The 20,172-nt window shown below is 42.4% G+C and overlaps 1 protein-coding gene across 4 annotated transcripts in view; it reads left to right on the top strand.

Annotated features, from left to right (window-relative positions):
• Positions 1 to 19,798, top strand: part of qkib (QKI, KH domain containing, RNA binding b) — a gene marked incomplete at its 3' end in the record, with an annotated part of 26,639 nt that extends 6,841 nt beyond the window's left edge. Inside the window, exons 2-8 of one of the 4 annotated variants that reach the window (XR_014595962.1) lie at positions 4,223 to 4,359; positions 5,123 to 5,239; positions 9,573 to 9,716; positions 13,590 to 13,677; positions 14,813 to 15,106; positions 17,606 to 18,342; positions 18,664 to 19,132. Coding sequence is in view for 3 of the 4 variants with exons in the window: in XM_083987776.1 (XP_083843902.1) it covers positions 4,223 to 4,359; positions 5,123 to 5,239; positions 9,573 to 9,716; positions 13,590 to 13,677; positions 14,813 to 15,213 (887 nt within the window). Of the gene's footprint in view, positions 1 to 4,222; positions 4,360 to 5,122; positions 5,240 to 9,572; positions 9,717 to 13,589; positions 13,678 to 14,812; positions 15,214 to 17,605 lie in introns of those variants that run through there. The other 3 variants (XM_083987778.1, XM_083987777.1, XM_083987776.1) reach the window with 3 other exon arrangements.
• Between the last annotated feature and the right edge of the window lie 374 nt (positions 19,799 to 20,172).

The following is a 20,172-nucleotide window of genomic DNA, read 5'->3' as shown; positions in this document are numbered from 1 at the left end:
TCAAGCATGAATAAATACTGATTTCTTCATTTATAACACATGAATACACTGCAAAAACTCAAAATCTTATTTGAATTATTTGAATATTTCTCTTATTTCTAGTTAAAATGTCATTTCTAGTCAAAACAAATCTAATTATACTACAAATAAAACTCAAAAAGTAGCTTGTTATTAGACACTTTTTTTTTTTCAAGCTGATTTTCACTTGAAATATGTAGAAAAATCTGATACTGGAGCAAGTTTTTCTTTCTTATTACGAGCACAAAAAACCTGCTTTCACTGGCAGATTTTTCTACTTATTTTAATTGAAAATTTGTGTGAAACAAGTGAAAATGATCTAAAAACAAGTTAATTTTTAGGTGATGAGTCTTATTTTAAGTGCAAAGAAATTAGTTTTGATTAAATTGAGACATTTTGACAAGAAATAAGACAAATATTCTTGGAAAGATTTTGAGTTTTTACAGTGTACTCATTAGTATGTAGTTTATAAATACAGTTCCTGCTTATCAATGATGAGTAACACATTTTTAACTGTGTTTATAATGAGTATTCATGTGTTATAAATGATGAATTCAGTATTTAAGGCTTAATAGTGTGTACTTTATATAAAGTGTTACCCAGAACTCCTCAATAACCATTTGACAAAAACATTCACTTGAGGATGAACTTGTTGTATTTTGGTCAAAGTCAGTAAGGCGTTAAGTTTCTTTCTTCTCGTGGGAATTGGTGTTTCATTAAAAAAACATAAATATTGACAAAACAAAGGTGAGGTCGTTGTAGTTGTGTGTTGTGTGTAAACACGTGACATCACACAGCAACAGGTTGTTCCCATGGCGAATCGCATGTGCTGTTGTTGTTATTAAAGTTGGTACAAATGTGAATGAGGTTTGTTTCCTTTGATCACATGTTCATCCTCCTCCTCCTCCTCTTCTTGTTCTTCTTTCCTTTTCATCTCTCTCTCTCTCTCTCTCTCTCTCTCTCTCTCTCTCTCTCTCTCACACACACACACACACACACACACACACACACACACACACACACACACACACACACACACACATAGATCAGGCTGGCTCCAACAAAAGAAGCTGTCTGGCAGTTTTATGTGCAGCATCTTATTATTGTCACAGCAGCACCGTGTGTGTGTGTGTGTGTGTGTGTGTGTGTAGCAGCCACGTTCCGAAACATCATGTCTTCCCGTTGCCATGGCAGCGCCCTCTAGTGTTTATATAAGGTGGCAGGACGCAGTCATTCATTTCCTGTTTGCTACCGACAACACAACAGACACTTTTAATAATTCTATTATTATTCTATTAAAGCAGAAGTGAGTGGTCCGGTCATTTTGGCTAATGCTGCGTTCCAGGCAGGCTTTTGAAACCGTAAATTACAGCTTCAAGTCACAACTTACGACTTTGTAGCGTTCCAGGCAACCCACTTGTGTTTTTCCGACCTGTTTTACCTGTGAAAGTCACTATAACGGCCACTCGTAACTTCTGACCCGTGAACTCGTACCAGATCGAACTGGTACGACTTCACAGGTCGGAAAAACACGAGTTACGAGTTGCCCTGAACGCACCATAACAGTCCTCGTCCCTACGTCACCACATTCAGGCACATCCCTTGGCTGCACACACAGCCCTGCATGCCGTTCTCTCTCCTCATTGGATAAAAACTGTAGGATACGATAAATGTTTTCTCCTCGGCTCAGAGCAGAGCAGAGTGACTGACAGACCCGTGTTTCAGTCCAAACACTCTATGTAAGTGATTGCTGTCGGAAGATACAACTATTTAAGACTTATATTAACACAAAAATATCACTTACTTCTGCTTTAACTGTTTTTTTAAATGTTCTTTTTTTAGTTTTCCGTCTTTAATGAGCTGAAACATTTCGCTACGTCAGTTTGCGGATGACATCACATCATCAGACAGGAAGTGAAACTCAAGAGTTTCTGAATCAACAGGAAACTTTTTTTTGTTTCTGTCCTTGTAGTTCATGAGTCACAGTAAATAATGACGATGTGAAGACGAGAGTCGAGGTTTATTAACGATCAGACTGGTGATGACGATCAATACTCAGCTGATCAGACGTCCTCAGGTTGTTGTTGTGTTCGATGTATTTTAACGATTCCTCCGTCCGTCGAGGCTGTTTTATTGTGTTTTATAAACAGGAAGTTATTCATTGTCTGGATTAATGTTAATGAGGCAGCATGTTTGTTTATCAAAGCTTTGGAAGTGACGACAGATTTAACACTTGTTATTATGTTTATTTTATTTTTTCTCTAACGCCTGAAATTATGGAGCATCTAAACCATGTCTAGACCTAATGTGTGTGTGTGTGTGTGTGTGTGTGTGTGCGCGGCCTCGGGGTCAGAGCAAGAAAGTGTTTGGACTTTTTGAAAAGCTGACAAATCACTAAAAACATCAGAAGTTAGAAGAAAAGAAAAGAAAAGAAAGAAAGGTTTTTTAATAAAGGAGACCATAAATCAGCCTGACACTTTAATCAACACACACACACACACACACACACACACACACACACACACACACACACACACACACACACACACACACACACACACACACACACACAATGGAAGTAACATTTTTTAAAGTTTGAATCTTTATGTAACAGACTGGACTCAGATATTGTGGAAGTGTAAGTGGAAGCTAGAACCAGACCTTTGTCGTCATGGTGCTAGTATAACAACCCAACTCTCCTGGCTCCTGATTGGCTCTTGCAGAACCGTCCTCGTTCCTGATTGGCTCATGTAAAGCTGCTGTAGCGCCCACATTGATTTTGACAGATTTTTCCTTGCTCCCGATTGGCTGTTTGGTTGCTTTGATCTGAATCATCAGCACTACACACACAAGACAGCTTAATTAAATTTCCCAGCATGCACGGAGAGAAATAGACAAATCTTTTTTTTTTTTTTTTTTTTTGGGGGGGGGGGGGGGACTTTAAAAAGGTCAAGGATGATGTAGGAGTCATGGCAACAGTCACTATGGATACTGTCACTTCCTGTTGCAGATGGCAGCAGCTTCAGAAATCTGCCTGTGAACCAGTGATGCAGCGCCACCACTCGGCCCGTGGCCAGTCTTGGTACTGCAGTTAGAAATACGACATAAACGAAATACGGTGTTACATGCGCAGTAGTTGTGCAGTGTTCAATGAATGAATTTTGGGTGAATGTGAACTGAACGTACTGTATTTCCGCTTGATGAACGTTATTGTGAACATGTTCATTCTGGCGTTGGTGAGCGGCGCTCTCTCACAGTATAATTTCCTTCAAGAGTGCGCCAGATTCCCGTAGAGCACATGGTAAACAAACAGGCCTTAATACGTAGCAGAAAACCACCCAATCTGGCAACACCAGCCACCGCTTATGTGAACCCTGGTTGGATAAGGATTCAAAATTGGATATGAAGATAGAATCTGACACATAGTTTCAGTGTTAAAACTGATAAAAAAATAATTGCTGTGGTTCAATATGGGCTGTGACAATAATTTTCGCTGCAACATATTGAAAAAAAGAAAAAAAGAACTATGAACACGCGCGAAATCACACAAAAGAGAAAAAAAAGTCATGAACACACATCGACACTTGTGCTAAAAGCTAACAAGCTAATAATGGGCGACTCTGACGTGCTCTGACAGCACTAGTAGCTTCACTCTTACATTTTTACAACAAAATACGTACAAATTTAAATATTTTGACTAAAATGTCAAGAGTTGGACCAGAATCAATCAAAAACACTACTTAATGCCCAAATATATTTGTTTTCAGCAGAAAAATAGTGGTTTGGGGGTTTAGTTACTCTTTAAGTTAGCAGGCATTAGCTACAACAGCTAACGGTAAAGCTAACGTTAATGTTGATATGACACCCTTGCTAATGTAACGTAAGATAGGAAAGTAATAAAACTGGGGATAGTTAACGCACACCCGAGATACATTTCACATTATTTAATCCAGGAAGATGTTAACAAGCTTGTATTTTTAGATGTTGTAGTGAACATCGAAACGTTAAATAGCTCAACGGTTGTTATGAGACGGCGTTGAGTTGATGACGTTAATCAAAGGTGGCGATGCTGTGAATATGGCTAATGAACTGAACGATGAAGTAGTTAATGTAGAAAGTGAACGTTCCCAACACTGTAGCTACATGTGTGTGTCTGTGTGTGTGTGTGTGCGCGTTAACGTGTTGCGTGATGTGTGATTTTCAGAGATCAGCCGTGTGAGGAAGGACATGTACAACGACACGCTGAACGGCTCGGAGAGGAGCAGCGAGCTGCCGGACGCCGTCGGCCCGACCGTCCAGCTGCAGGAGAAGCTCTACGTCCCCGTGAAGGAGTACCCCGATGTAAACAAGTTCATTGATTAAAGGGATAGTTCAGCCAAAATTGAAATTTCACTCATTATCTCCTCCCCCTCATGTGGACTAAGGGCTGGGAGAAGTTTCAGAGTCCTCCATGGCTTCTCTGAGTTACAGGGGGTCTCGGCGTAGCAGTGCATGTCCATATAACGGTTGCAAATGGATACCAACTGTCTTCGTAACAAAAAGACACACCAAAAAACATCCAAATACCTCCATGCTGCTCGTATGTAATGTCCGTCTTCTATTGAAGCCCCGAAATGCAAAATTGTCCCCAAAAAAATTAAATAAGTCTATATTTCAAGCTTGTTTGTAGCGGAAGCTTCTCTTCCTGGTTTGTCAGATTTGGAGCTTCGAGAAGCTTCCACTACAAACAAGCTTGAAATATAGACTTATTTAATTTTTTTCAAGACAATTTCGCATTTCGGGGCTTCAATACAAGAGGGACATTACATACGAGCAGCATGGAGGTATCTGGATGTTTTTTGGTGTGTCTTTTTGTTACGAAGACAGTTGGTATCCATTTGCATCCGTCATATGGACATGCACTGCTACGCCGAGACCCCCTGTAACTCAGAGAAGCCACGGAGGACTCTGAAACTTCTCCCAGCCCTTAAATTTCAATTTTGGCTGAACTATCCCTTCAATTCATTATTAAACACATTATTACCCGATTGATTGATTGATTGATTGATTGATTGTCTGGTTGGTTGTCATGGTAACCCCCTTCCTTTCCTTTCCACTCTCTCAGTTTAACTTTGTGGGGCGGATCCTGGGGCCTCGTGGTCTGACGGCGAAGCAGCTCGAGGCTGAAACAGGATGTAAGATCATGGTGAGAGGGAAGGGCTCCATGAGAGACAAGAAGAAGGTAACATACACACACACACACACACACACACACACACACACACACACACACACACACACACACACACACACAAACACCGACTATTTCCTTGTTCTTCACTTCCTGTCTGCCCTCACACCTGTCGACAACGCTCACTGTCAGATTTCCCTCCGTTACATCATGGTAATTGACATTTGGAACGAGCACTCTGATTGGCCGGCTGTCGCTCAGGGTTACGCAGCCATTGATCAATGGTTTTTTTTGTTATGAACCGAGTCGACACCGATCCACCAATCAGCTGACGAGCTGTCGCCTGATGATGATGAGGATGATGTAAGCGTGATGTAAGGTGCAGATGAAGCCGTGTATTGTCTCTTTGTCTGTGGTTGTGCCTCCTTCTCTCAGTCTCCTCGTGATTTACTCGAATACACTGCAAAAACTCAAACTCTTACCAAGAATATTTGTCTTATTTCTAGTTAAAATGTCATTTCTAGTCAAAACAAATATAATTATACTAAAAATAAGACTCATCACATAAAAATTAGCTTGTTTTTTAGACACTTTTTACTTTTTTCAAGCATATTTTCACTTGAAATAAGTAGAAAAATCTGATAGTGGAGCAAGTTTTTCTTTCTTATTACAAGCACAAATAACCTGCTTTCACTGGCAGATTTGTTAATCACCAGAAATTATGAAATATAAAACAAAACCACAGACGACTTAACTGCTGAGCAATTAGCAGAAGTGACCGAAGTCGTAAAGTGAATGAAGTTTTTTACAAACGTGAGTGAAGAGGAGGGAGAAAGGAGGAACAAAAAAAAAAATTGGAAACTATTTCAAACATTTCAGGTCAAACTGCTGCAAAAACACACAACTGTTAACGAGGTTAGCCACCTGCTACGCTAACAGAGATACATGAGACAGAGGGAACAGCGGGAGGGCAACAGAAAACAGATGGAAGAGGAGGAGGAGGAGGGAAAGGAGGGAAAGGAGAGGAGGTGGAGGAGAGGAAACAGGACAGAGGGAAGAGGAGGAGATAAAAACAGAAATGTGAGAGTTGTTGTTTCTGACTGACGTCCTGCTGAAACACACACACCACTTATTTATTATCACAGCTCATCTGCGAGAGTGTGTGTGTGAGTGTTGTAAATGAGCGTCCAATCGGCTGCAGCTGCTCCGGTTGCCGGGCAGATTAGCCCTCAGTGGGTCAGTGCACAGGTCTGCAGTTGTTTTGAACTGTGAAGACGTAGTAAGTAACTCTGACAGTTCGGTGAACAGATTCTCCAAACATCGGCTCTCCATTGATGTGTTAAATGTTCATGTCAGTAGGAAACACACATCTCTTTAGTGACTGTCCAACTAGTAACTAACGAGCTAGTAATAGAGTTTAGTACCGCAAGAAGTTTGGCATCGCACTTGTTTCAGGAAAAGAAAGTGAATGGGATTTTTGCATTGCATTTTGGATGTTCAGCGAGGTAATATTCACATATGAACACCTTTTATACCGTATTTGAAACTTAAATGCAATCGCTAGAAGTAAAAAGCTAACGTTAGGCTTTAAAGGGATGGTTCAACATTTTGGCAAATTGGCCAATTGCCATAATCCCTGTAGTTTTAGTAGTAGGTTTGTTAACTTTAATTGTTGGTGCAAGCTATTTTTAGAACGGCGGAGCAGAGCCATGAGCTGCTCAGAGCTACGCTACAGAGGAGGCTCATTATGGGATTTCTTGGTTTCCCTCATCAAACTCATCAAATACACAATCCAACAACTCCACAACGCTCTGGTGGACAAATTGTGACCTGCACATTCACCACGCTATGAGATAATAACACAACGTTACCACACAGAGTTGTTTTAGAGGGAAATTCATGCAAAACCGCTGATGCACGTTGCCTTCAGGGACAGTTTTTCATCAAGCAGTCTCTGAATTTCCCTCTAAAACAACTCTGTGTGGTAACGTTGTGTTATTATCTCATAGCGTGGTGAATGTGCAGGTCACAACTTGTCCACCAGAGCGTTGTGGAGTTGTTGGATTGTGTATTTGATGAGTTTGATGAGGGAAACCAAGAAATCCCATAATGAGCCTCCGTAGCGTAGCTCTGAGCAGCTCACGGCTCTGCTCCGCCGTTCTAAAAATAGCTTGCACCGACAATTAAAGGTAACGAACCTACTGCTATGACTATAGGGATTATGGCAATGGGCCAATTGGCCAAAATGTTGAACTATCCCTTTAAGACTAGTTCTCCCACTATTGTTGTGGATGTTGTGGGTTTTTCAGTCACTCTGTCTTGTGGCTTTTGTTATTGATCAGTGTTGAAAGTTCATATTTCGAACTTCACAAAGGTGAAAATGTGTGAGGGTTTAACTTAATCTGTGTGTGATTCTATGGGATGAAATGAATTCAGTCGGACGTTCAGCGGCCGACTGGGAGCAGTTATTTCTGGTTCAGGAAGGAAAAACCCAATCGACCACGATATCTGTGTCTGCAAACCCTCCCTGCTCCCCGTGCACTGTGTTCACTGTCTGGTGATTATCTGCAAACAATGGAATGACATCATGTGTGCTCACAACACGAACACTGTGCTGTACGCATGTGGCGTATAAACACAACACACACAAGGAGCGACGTTGACTAATGCTGCATTCAAAACAACTCGGAAGCCAGAAAAAAACGAGCTGCGAGTTATAAAAAATGAATTGAACGACGTGGAACTTGGAAATCACAGGTCGGAAACTCGGGTATCATTTCAGAGCTCCGACTTTCCGACTTGATGTCACGACAACATCAAAACATGGTGGCCCTCGTTTTAAACGGTTCGAATTAAAAAACTTTACTAAAAAAACTTTTTTTTAATATTGTGCAATGTGCATTTATTTGCCTTTTTTTTTTTTTACATACAGAGAGTCCAGGTTTTGAAAACGGTTCACTTTATAATGGAGTATGTTCCATGAATCCTACAGTATTTGTGTGCAGATAAATGTTAAAATGTAACAGTTTACCTCAGTCTATATCTCATTTTGTCAGAAAGTTTTCAGAAGCCTGTTTTTTCTATACTCTTTTATTTTTGCCTCTATTACCGGTATGCAGTCCAGGCTTTTGAAAAGAGAGTAAACATATATATTGCTGCTGAATAAATCTTAAAAACTGACTTACATGTGATTTTTGGGGGAAATATGGTTCCTGGAATAGTCTGTAGACAATCATAATCATTCAACTGTTTCACTGGTGTTAAAAATGCAGACTAAAAATCGAGAAAATCTGCAATATCGTGGAATCGCAATTTAAATCGAATTGGCATCCAAAAAATCGTAGAAGAATCGAATCGGGAGAAAAGCATATTGTCCCAGCCCTAATATGAAATACGTTTAAAGGGATAGTTCAACATTTTGGCAAATTGGCCCATTGCCATAATCCCTATAGTCATAGCAGTAGGTTCGTTACCTTTAATTGTCGGTGTAAGCTATTTTTAGAACGGCGGAGCGAAGCGGCGAGCTGTTCAGAGCTATACTACGGAGGCTAATGGAATTTCTTGGTTTCCCTCATCAAACTGATCAAATACACAATCCAAAAACTCCAAAACGCTGTCGTAGACAAGTTGTGACCTGCACATTCACCACGCTATGAGATTATAACGGAACGTTACGAAACGGAGCCGTTTTCGAGGTAAATACAAGGTAAATACAGAGTCTGCTTGCTGAAAAACTGTCCCTGAACGCAACGCACATCAGCGGTTTTGCATCTATTTACCTCTAAACAACTCCATCTCGTAACGTTCCATTATTATCTCATAGCGTGGTGATTGTGCAGGTCACAACTTGTCTACGACAGCGTTTTGGAGTTTTTGGATTGTGTATTTGATGAGTTTGATGAGGGAAACCAAGAAATTCCATTAGCCTCCGTAGTGTAGCTCTGAACAGCTCGCCGCTTCGCTCCGCCGTTCTAAAAATAGCTTGCACCGACAATTAAAGGTAACAAACCTACTGCTATGACTATAGCGATTATGGCAATGGGCCAATTTGCCAAAATGTTGAACTATCCCTTTAAGCTGTGATTATTGTATTGTGTGAAATTGTGGTCCTTTAACGGTTATCAAGGCTGCGGCATCTCCTCTTCTCTTCATTTGCCTCCAAAATAAACATAATTTTACTGCTGCATATATTTTTCGTATTCAGCGATGAGCCACAATACGCCAAACTTCCTTCGGGAATCCATGTTTTTTCTCTTCCGAGTTCCTGCAGTGTGAACGCAGGAGTTGGGAATTCCAATCTCCGAGTTGTTTTGAACGCAGCATACAACTTCCAGAATGCATTTCACTGACAAACCTCTCCTGTCTGTCTGTACCTGTCGTGTAGGAGGAGCAGAACCGGGGGAAGCCGAACTGGGAACACCTGAACGAGGATCTGCACGTCCTCATCACGGTGGAAGACGCTCAGAACCGAGCGGAGATCAAACTCAAACGAGCCGTGGAGGAGGTCAACAAGCTGCTGGTGCCCGCCGTGAGTCACCCGACCTCTGACCTCATCTAGTTATATATATGTGTGTGTGTGTGTGTGTGTTGTGTGTGTCATATAAACAGAGCTGTGTGGTTATGAGGAAGCACATCATCATCAATCATGTGCCGGCTGCAGGATTCATCTGAGTCTGAGTGTTAATGGAGATGATAAATCCATCAGAGTTGTATTTACACCTCAGGCTGGAAACTGTTTTTTTTTTTTTACTCCTGAGCTCAGGACGGTGTCGTCTTCTGGTTTTACATCAGATTTGCTAAACTCATGTTTGTTATTTCTGTCAGTTTAGTTTAGTTTAGTTAAAGGGACAACAAGGAGTTTCTATTTGATTATAAAAAAGTCTCACGTTAATGTGGATGAATCTACGTTACCACTTGTTAATGGTCCATTTTCTATAAATCTATGGTTTTGTCTCTATGGTTATTTTGTTATTATTAGTGGTGGTGGAAATGCTGGGCGAGCCGACCAGCGTTTCTTTACTTTCGGTTTCGTGGCGAGTCATGAGAATAACGCCGCCGAATCTCCGTTTATGGTGGGAACTACGACGGTATGTGATCGTCTTCCAACCTCTGACTTTAATTCTTGATGAATGAAAACATGAGTCTGTCTTGCACCGGTCAAAGAATTTCACGATGCGGAGGCTCATAAATGTAGTGTGAAAACACTTCGCTTTTCCAAAACTCCTCGTTGTCCCTTTAAGTTTATTTATTTATTTCATTCATTTATCGAGCATAAAAACAAAAAATAAAATAAAACTCATAAAAAACAATGACAATACTGTAACTATTGAATGAAAGGGGGCAGAAAGAAGCAAACTTATATTGTCTACCCCTTGTTACAAAGAATTCATTCACAAATTAGATGATACCTACATCCAAGCAAAGAAGAAATGGAAGTAGAAGAAGAAAAACATCAACAAACAACGTTTACAACAAAAAGTGGCATAAAATAAATTGAGCGGCTGCAGCCCAGCCAGCTACTCATCATCTTAGTACATTTATATTAAAGCAGAAGTAAGTGATATATTTGTGTTAATATAAGTCTTAAATAGTTATATCTTCCGACAGCAATCACTTACATAGAGTGTTTGGACTGAAACACGGGTCTGTCAGTCACTCTGCTCTGCTCTGAGCCGAGGAGAAAACATTTATCGTATCCTACAGTTTTTATCCAATGAGGAGAGAGAACGGCATGCAGGGCTGTGTGTGCAGCCAAGGAACGCCGTGAATGTGGCGACGTAGGGACGAGGACTGTTATGGTGCGTTCAAGGAAACTCGTATTTTTCCGACCGTGAAGTGGTACCAGTTCGATCTGGTACGAGTTCACCGGTCGGAAGTTACGAGTGGCCGTTATAGTGACTTTCACCGGTAAAACAGGTCGGAAAAACACGAGTGGGTTGCCTGGAACGCTACAAAGTCGTAAGTTGTGACTTGAAGCTGTAATTTACGATTTCAAAAGCCTGCCTGGAACGCAGCATTAGCGAAAACGACCGGACCACTCACTTCTGCTTTAAGTGTTGACATGCTACATGCAGTATAGACTCATATAAATTTACTATCACATGCGCACATATACACATAAATACATAAACACCAATATCTGTATAACCCATACAAACATAAATTTTCACACAAAGTTGGTTGTTATTTCTGTCAGGGCTCAGAGGTCGTTAGCAGCTGTGTTACTAATATTTCCCTCTTCGTCTTGACTCGGCTCTATCTCGCTCTGTTTCTGTCTGCTGACCTGTGGTGCTGCTCGCTTCCTCTTTTCACTCTTTCTGAATAAAGCAGGCCGCCTCAAACTGCTCGTCACCGCCATTTGTTGGGTTACTCGAGAAACTAAAGGTTACACCTAATCAGGTGTTGTTTTGTCAGACTTGAAACCAGAGTTACCGGTGAAGAGCGGTCGATAAATCTGACTCTGAGTCAGTCGTCGAGTGGAGAATATAAAAACGATTCTGCGCGAGGCTCGTTGTTTGTCAGCAGCAGCCATAAAGTTGTCGGGGAGTGACAGCTTTTAATTTGAAAGAGGATGGGAAATATTTCATTACCCACTTTTGTGATATTAATTCTGTCTAAATAAAGCTGCTGGAGAGTGTGTGTCACTGTGTGTGTGTCACTGTGTGTGTGTGTCACTGTGTGTGTGTCACTGTGTGTGTGTCACTGTGTCTCTGTGTGTGTGTGACAGGAAGTGCAGTGATTCTGCTGATCCTCACTTCCACTACTTTCACTTCCTTGATTTCACCCGACCAATGGGGAGGCGGGAAAGCCGTCGCAAGGCGAGAAAAAGAGGAAGAGAGTACGATCATGTGCTGTGTGTGTTTGTGTGTGTGTGTGTGTGTGTGTGTGTGTGTGTGTGTGTGTGTGTGTGTGTGTGTGTGTGTGTTTGTGTGTCTGTATGAGTTCAAATCTGACAGGAAGTTGGACAGGACGACTCCGTCAGAAGTTTTGTAATTTTACTTGACAAAAACTAGGATATTGATTAAATATCCAACTTAGTAAGACAACACTTTGTCAGGTGTGTAAACGTGACGTTATGTTTTCATCCATTAGATGTATACAGGTGCATTACCTGTGTTTACAGGTGCGTTACATGTGTATAACATGTGTTGACAAGTGTATCGTTTATGTTTCCTGGTGTATTACCTCATACGTGTAATACATTACTTGTGTTTACAGGTATATTACTTACTATTTCATACTATTACCTATGTTTCGTAGGTGTAATTCAGGTGTATTATTTGTGTTGATAGGTGAATTACATACATGTGTAGATGTAACAGGTGAAATTACAGGTGTGTTTCAACTGTTTAGATGTGTAATACTGATATTATAGGTGCTCATTGGTGTTTAACGTTTATTATGGGAAGATTATACAATCTTGGAGATGCATTACAGGTGTATTATATATGTTTAGAGGTGTATACCCGTGTTTACAGGTGGGTTAAGTGTGTTAATCGGTGTGTAACAGGTGTATTACAGGTGTATCATGTGTTTTTACAGGTGTATTACCTGTGTTTACAGGTGAGTGAAGTGTGTTAGGGGATTATTGGTGTGTAACAGGTAGATTACAGGTGTATTATATATGTTTAAAGGTGTATTACAGGTGTATTACCTGTGTTTACAGGTTGGTTTCAAGTGAGTTATGTGTTTAATGGTGTGTAACAGGTGTATTACAGGTGTATTACCTGTGTTTACAGGTTGGTTATAAGTAAATTGTGTGTTTAATGGTGTGTAACGGGTGTATTACAGGTGTATCGTATATTTTTACAGTTGTATTAGATGTGTTTACAGGTGGGTTAAGTGAGTTATGTGTTTATTGGTGTGTAACAGGTGTATTACAGGTGTATTACCTGTGTTTACAGGTGTATTACAGGATGTTTCAGTGAGCTTGTGCTGTGAGAACACACAGACTTTGCTGCACAGCGCCCCCCTGTGGCCGGAGCCCCAGAGAAGGTGTGAGAGCTCAGTGTCAGACTCACTTCCTGTTGTCCCGAGGTGTCAGGAAGCTGAAAAGCTGCAGGAGAATATAAACATACAGTTATATAACAGGACTTCCTGTTTCCTGTCCAACCAATTGTTCCTGTGTCATTGATCGTGGGATGGTGTGTGCGTCCGTCTGTCTGCAGCTGCAGCGCCCCCTGTGGCTCCGCCTGTTACTATTATTACTCCCTTTGTTTACTCTGGGTGACAGTTCACTACTGCAGAGACAGACACACACACAGCAACATGAGCAGCACACAGGTGAATCTGAAGGTTTGTGTTCAGAAGTACGACAAGAAGAGAAGAAGTGTGTCCTCATGTGTCTGTGTTTGTGTTTGTGTTTTTGTTGGCTCATGGTTGTGTGTGTGTCTGTGTTCAGGCCGAGGGCGAGGACAGTCTGAAGAAGATGCAGCTGATGGAACTGGCGATCCTGAACGGGACCTACAGAGACGCCAACATCAAACCCTGTAAGAGCCTGACTGACCAATCAGAGAGAGAGAGACTGACCAATCAGAGAGAGAGAGACTAACTGACCAGTCAGAGAGAATAGAGATGCACCAATCCCATACCCGGATCGAATATCGGCTCCGATATTGACTAATTAGCTGGATCGGATATCGGATGAATGAGGCCGATCCAGCATTCCAATCCAGTCATTTCTTTTTTATTAATATCATACACAGCAATACAGTTACAGCGATCTAGTGTACATTTATATCTGTGTTAATTTGTTACCTTTTTTTAACAAGGCTAAATGTTTATGTCAAGCCTGATGCCTTCACTCACATGGCGAGGTATACGGTTCGTTCATTCAACAGTAGTATCGGATCGGTATCGGGTATCGGCCGATAGCTCAGCCCACAGGTATCGGTATCGGATTGAATCGGAAAAAACTGGATCGGTGCATCTCTAAGAGAGAAAGAGACTGACCAATCAGAGAAAAAGAGATTGACCAATCAGAGAGAGGGAGAGAAGCTGACTGACCAATTAGAGAGAACTAGAGCACTGGCGAAGAGAGTAACGACAGCATTGGTCCAATGGAAGCGCCTCCTGGTGGAGGAATATGGGTTTTGCAAAAGCGCCCAAGAACTGACATCTCTGCATTGTTGGTGAATGAGCAAGTGTGGTATTTTCAATAATTTAAGGACATTTATAGATCACCCACGTTAATAGCATCATTGAGGATCCTTTACAGATAAATATTAACACATCGGCGAGTAAAAAACAAAAAACAGTTGTCTACATGAATGTTTCAATCTACATTTTGTAATAAACAAATTATAAGTGTAATTTGATATGACCAAGACACCTAAAAACAAAAACACGGCCGTTTTCATCAATTTACCAGCAAGTGGGCAACACACATACATTGGAGTGAATGAGTTTTCTGGGCGCTTTTGCAATACCCATATCCTGCCACTAGGGGCGCAAAACCCTTAAACCCTTACCACGGGAGTCAATGGTGGTGTCATTACTCTCTTTTATAGTGCTCTAGTGTAAACGTACTGACTAACTAACCAATCAGAGAGGAGAGAGACTGACTGACCAATCAGAGGACCAGCTGTCTAACTCCCCCATCCCTCCCCCCTCCCCCTCCCCCAGCCTCCCTTGCCTTCTCTCTTGCAGCCTCCACTCAGACTCCTCGTGTCCTCTCTGGCCCCGCCCCCGTCCTGGCCCCGCCCACCACCCTCCGCACGCAGGCGCCCACAGGCCCCGCCCTCATGCCGTTGATCCGCCAGATCCAGACGGTGCTGCCCAACGGGACGCCGGCGCTGATGCAGGGGGCGGGGCCCGAGTCCGGCCTGATCTACGCGGCGGCGCCGTACGACTACCCGTACGCTCTGGCGGCGCCGGCCTCCATCTTGGAGTACCCCCTGGACTCTGGCGGGGTGTTAGGTAAGCCGGCCCCCCCCTGCTCCTGCGACTGCTCCCCCACGCCGCATCACCACCCCCACGGCCAGTGGAGCCCCGCCCCCACGCTGCTCCTCAGGCACACGTCTTAGAGAGAAAACAAGCGCTCCCCCAACACACAAACACACACACACAAACCGATGTACGGTGGCCTTCTTTTGAATTAAGGGGATAGTTCAACATTTTGGCAAATTGGCCCATTGCCATAATCCCTATAGTCATAGCAGTAGGTTCATTACCTTTAATTGTCAGTGCAAGCTATTTTTAGAACGGCGGAGCAGAGCCGTGAGCTGCTCAGAGCTACGCTACGGAGGCTCATTATGGGATTTCTTGGTTTCCCGCATCAAACTCATCAAATACACAATCCAACAACTCCACAACGCTCTGGTGGACAAGTTGTGAGCTGCACATTCACCACGCTATGAGATAATAACACAATGTTACCACACAGAGTTGTTTTAGAGGGAAATACAGAGACTGCTTGATGAAAAACTGTCCCTGAAGGCAACGTGCATCAGCGGTTTTGCAGGAATTTCCCTCTAAAACAACTCTGTCTGGTAACGTTGTGTTATTATCTCATAGCGTGGTGAATGTGCAGGTCACAACTTGTCCACCAGAGCGTTGTGGAGTTGTTGGATTGTGTATTTGATGAGTTTCATCAATGAGGGAAACCAAGAAATCCCATAATGAGCCTCCGTAGCGTAGCTCTGAGCAGCTCACGGCTCTGCTCCACCGTTCTAAAAATAGCTTGCACCGACAAATAAGGGTAACGAACCTACAGCTGTGACTACAGGGATTATGGCAATGGGCCAATTTGCCAAAATGTTGAACTTTCTCTTTAAAGATGCCATAAAACACTCACACACACAGTAACACACACACACACACACAGATACATGCACATGCCTCGTTCACAGCTGAAACCTGCAGCGCCCCCTGGTGGACTGATGACACACTGACCTGATTCGGGGGGTGGTGTATGTTCAATATGGAAACTCAATGAAACTCTGAGGCCTCGTTCACACTGCCGCTCCAAATCCGATGTTTTTGTCATATCCAGATTCCAGATTCTATCTAAACCACATGAGATCCAATTTTTCTGAAACAGATTCAAACCGCATACGAAGGTGGTTTCAAATCGGATTTGTAGAGATCTGATTCAATGCCAAAGGTGTCGTTGCTCAAATGGGGTTTGACACAAGATGGACAACGTATTTCCGGAGATGGAAATACGTTGTCCAATGAAAGGTGATTGCAGCGTTGAAAGAGGCACAGCTCATCAGTCGCCTCTGTTTCTGTCGCTTTCGTGCAATTAAGGTGCGTTCACACCGGACCTTTTATTATGGTCGATGTCGCTTGTGTCGCTTAAAAAAAATCGCTCTGTCGCTCAGCTGCAGTCGCTCGTCAGTTTGGCACAATTCAACAGATTGCTCTGATGACGTCATTCAAGCGATTCCAGTTAATTTTACTTCGCTCTTTTCTTCCCGTTTGTATCGGTCCAGCATGGCTGACATTTTACCTTCCCAGTCCCACAGGCGCTGTAGACTATCTGTCGACGTCCACTGCCATGTCTCTCTATATCCAGAAGTCAAAGGTCAAGCCGGCTTTGCTCTTCCGGACCGGTGGAGTTGTATTATGTTTCCATAGTTTCAGTAGTAGTAGTAGTAGTTACGAATAGATTATGGCAGCCAATCAGCGCTGAGCGACAAGCGACTGACGGCCAGAGACTTGGGATTTCTCATCTCGAGCGACAGCCCCAGCCATTTTTAATCGCACAGTCGCCCGTTTGCATTGACTTAAAGGGACAACGAGGAGTTTCTATTTGGTTATAAAAAGTCTCACGTTAATGTGGATGAATCTACGTTACCACTTGTTAATGGTCCATTTTGGATAAATCTATCGTTTTGTCTCTATTGTTATTTTGTTATTATTAGTGGTGGCGGTTTCGGTTTCGTGGCGAGTCATGAGAATTACGCCGCCGAATTGCCGTTTATGGTCGGAACTATGACGGTATGTGATCGTCTTCCAACCTCTGACTTTAATTCTTGATGAATGAAAACATGAGTCTGTCTTGCGCCGGTCAAAGAATTTCACGGTGCGGAGGCTCATAAATGTAGTGTGAAAACACTTCGCTTTTCCAAAACTCCTCGTTGTCCCTTTAATATGTAAACTTGTCGTCAGCGACAAAAATAAAAGGTCCGGTGTGAACGCACCTGTAGCAGTTTATTCACGCCACGGCTCCACATGATGACTTGGGACATGAACACATACAGTTCCCTGTTATCCATTTTGTTTAACTGTTTGTTTGTGGGCGTAGCTTGTTACTATAGAAACCAGTGTGGAAGAGACGCGCATTAAGGACTCATGCAGATCGGATCTGATGGATCTAGTGTGGACTGATCAAATCGGATTTGTGCTGCAGTCTGAACAAGGCCTTAGTGTCCTGATACTGAAACATGATAATGACTCATTGTTTGTCCACAGGGTGGCGCTGCTCTGTCTCTCCAGCATATTTTTAATGTAAGGTTTACTGTGAATGAGGCGTTCAGGTACGACTGCGTTCTTTAAGATGTTTGTACTACTGTTGACGTGTCGCGTAGACTGACTGAACCTCAGTTTTATTTAACAAACTGATGATACAACTGGAAATGATGCATCGTGTGACTGCACTGAAACAACGTACGCCTGTGAATCTGTAACTGAGTCAGTGAACTGAAGCCAACACGCCTCCAACACGCCACCAACACGCCTCCAACACTTCTTCAACACGCCTCCAAATCCTGATGCAACTCGAGGTTTTCAGATTGATGCAAACTGTTAAACGACGGACGATTCTGACGACGTTCAGTGCTGCAAACAACATGAGTATGGTCATGTCTAAATAGCTAAAGACCTGAGATTAATAATTATTAATAATAATAAAGAGACCAACATAGCATATAAAGTTCAATTTTAAATCAGTTTACCAACAGAAATCTGATTGATGTCGTAATCTGTGAAATACAATGGAGTATCAGGGCCACAGCTGGGAATAAGTTGAAACATTACAGAAAAAAAAGCCATAATAATAAGATGCAAATATGGATATATTTTGGCAATAATGTTGAAATGCCAATAAATGTTTAAAACGTAAATGTTAAAGGTTAAAATGTACTATATCGCCATAGAAAAGTTGTGATATCTCTACCAAAAAGTTAAGTAGTAATAGATTTTTAAAAAATGTTCAAACAAAGGAGCGCTTCGTGGACTCGTTTAAAAAGAGGTGCTCTTTGGAAAGGGATCAAGGATGTGGGAAAAACAAAAGAAAAATTCCAAGGCACTCTCTTAACTATAAAATACCTTTATTAAGTTATGGCATGGTCGAAATGACAGTTAAAAACTCCGACGCGTTTCGGCATCTAGCCTTCATCAGGGAGTCAAAAAAAAAATTTAATTGTCATTTCGACCATGCCATAACTTAACAAAGGCATTTTATAGTTAAGAGAGTGCCTTGGAATTTTTCTTTTGTTTTTCCCACAGTAATTGATTTTTGCTTAAAATAGTAGGCTATGACTTGTTTCTGGAAGGATTTATTCTCGATTTATTTTTATCCTCATTATGGCCTTTATCCTCTATTGTAGGAAAAGATTGTGACAACCAATCAAACCGCAGCACCTGAACGAGGCGTCGTCTGTTGTTTAAATCACCTGAGAACCTCTCAGATCTCACCTGTAACCTGAACCTGTCTCAGTTTGTGCCTTAATCGTATTTCTAATGGTTTTCTCTCTGTGTAGCTGTGATGATGATGATGATGATGATGTGTTGACGTTAACGTACGTACCTTGTATGAACTGTAAAGGCTATGTGAGTGTGACGTTGTGGAGCGGCGGCGGCGGCGCTTGTGTCCTCCATGACGGTTTGTGGTGTGTGCGATGTGGTTGGTGCAGGTGCGGTGGCCGCTAAAGTTCGGAGACATGAGCTGCGCGTCCGTCCTTACCGAAGGGCGGCGACAGCAGACTGAGGTTAGTCCGCTCCCCCACCCCAACCCAACCCAACCCCTCAGGCCCCGCCCCCCTTCCCCCACTTCTCACCTGCCTTTCCCACCATCCAAGGCTTTGCCTATAAAGCTGCAGCTGTGTCCGTGCACAGCAGTGGTTTCTGGGGAATGCAGCCCTAATATGTGATGGTTGGGAACCGCCAACAGCTAAAGCTAAAATGTTCTCTTTTTTGATGCCGCCGCAGCAATTTGTTTAGAAACCTGTTTAAAATGACCTTTTTTTCTCCGTTGTTTTGACGACTTTATGGATCCACCGTGACGTGACGTTGATGATAAATAATGGACTCTTTAAACAGAACAGTGTTTGATTATGATAAGTATTAATAACATAAACATTTTTTTTTAATAAATCCACTTTGTTCTCTGGCTCCTCCCGAAGATGTTTCAGTTTCATCTCTGTCGCAAACATGGGGTTAGCTTAGCTTAGCTTAGCTTAGCACAAAGACTGGAAGCAGAGGGAAGGGGGTCATTCCTATGTTCCCACAGCCCTATGTTCCCACATTTCTAACTTGTGTTGTCACTGAAAAGTAGGCCCTATGTTCCCACAGCCCTTTGGTCCCACCATTGGTTGGGTTTAGGCAATGAAGAAAAGAGTTGGTTAAGTTTAGTAAAAAGACCCGGTAGAGGCTAGACAGGCCAGATAGATAAAGTCCAGATAGGTAGAGAGAGTCCAGTGGGAACATAGGGCCTAATTTTGAGAAAAATCTTAGAACTGTGGGAACAAAGGGCTGTGGGAACATAGGCATGGACCCGAGGGAAGCTGCTAGCCTCAACTGAAACAATGGGGCGCTGTTGGTAGGAGCTCTCTCAGATCGTCCATCAATAGATTCTCTGACTCGCATAGCCTATGTCTCTTGTTGAAGCTATGCTAACAGTTTCCTCCTGGTTTCAGTCTTTAAGCTCAGCTAGCTAATCCTGACCTGGACTGTTAACACTAAACATTGGACTCTGGAGGAGCCGGAGAACTGGAGGACCAGGACTGAATGTTATAAAAAATAAAAGATCTCAGCCGTTA

The sequence above is a fragment of the Trachurus trachurus genome (genome assembly GCF_905171665.1).
Source record: "Trachurus trachurus genome assembly, chromosome: 15".
NCBI lineage: Eukaryota > Metazoa > Chordata > Actinopteri > Carangiformes > Carangidae > Trachurus > Trachurus trachurus.
The sequence above is the reverse complement of the archived record's forward strand: the minus strand, read 5'-3'. Positions and strand labels throughout refer to the sequence as shown.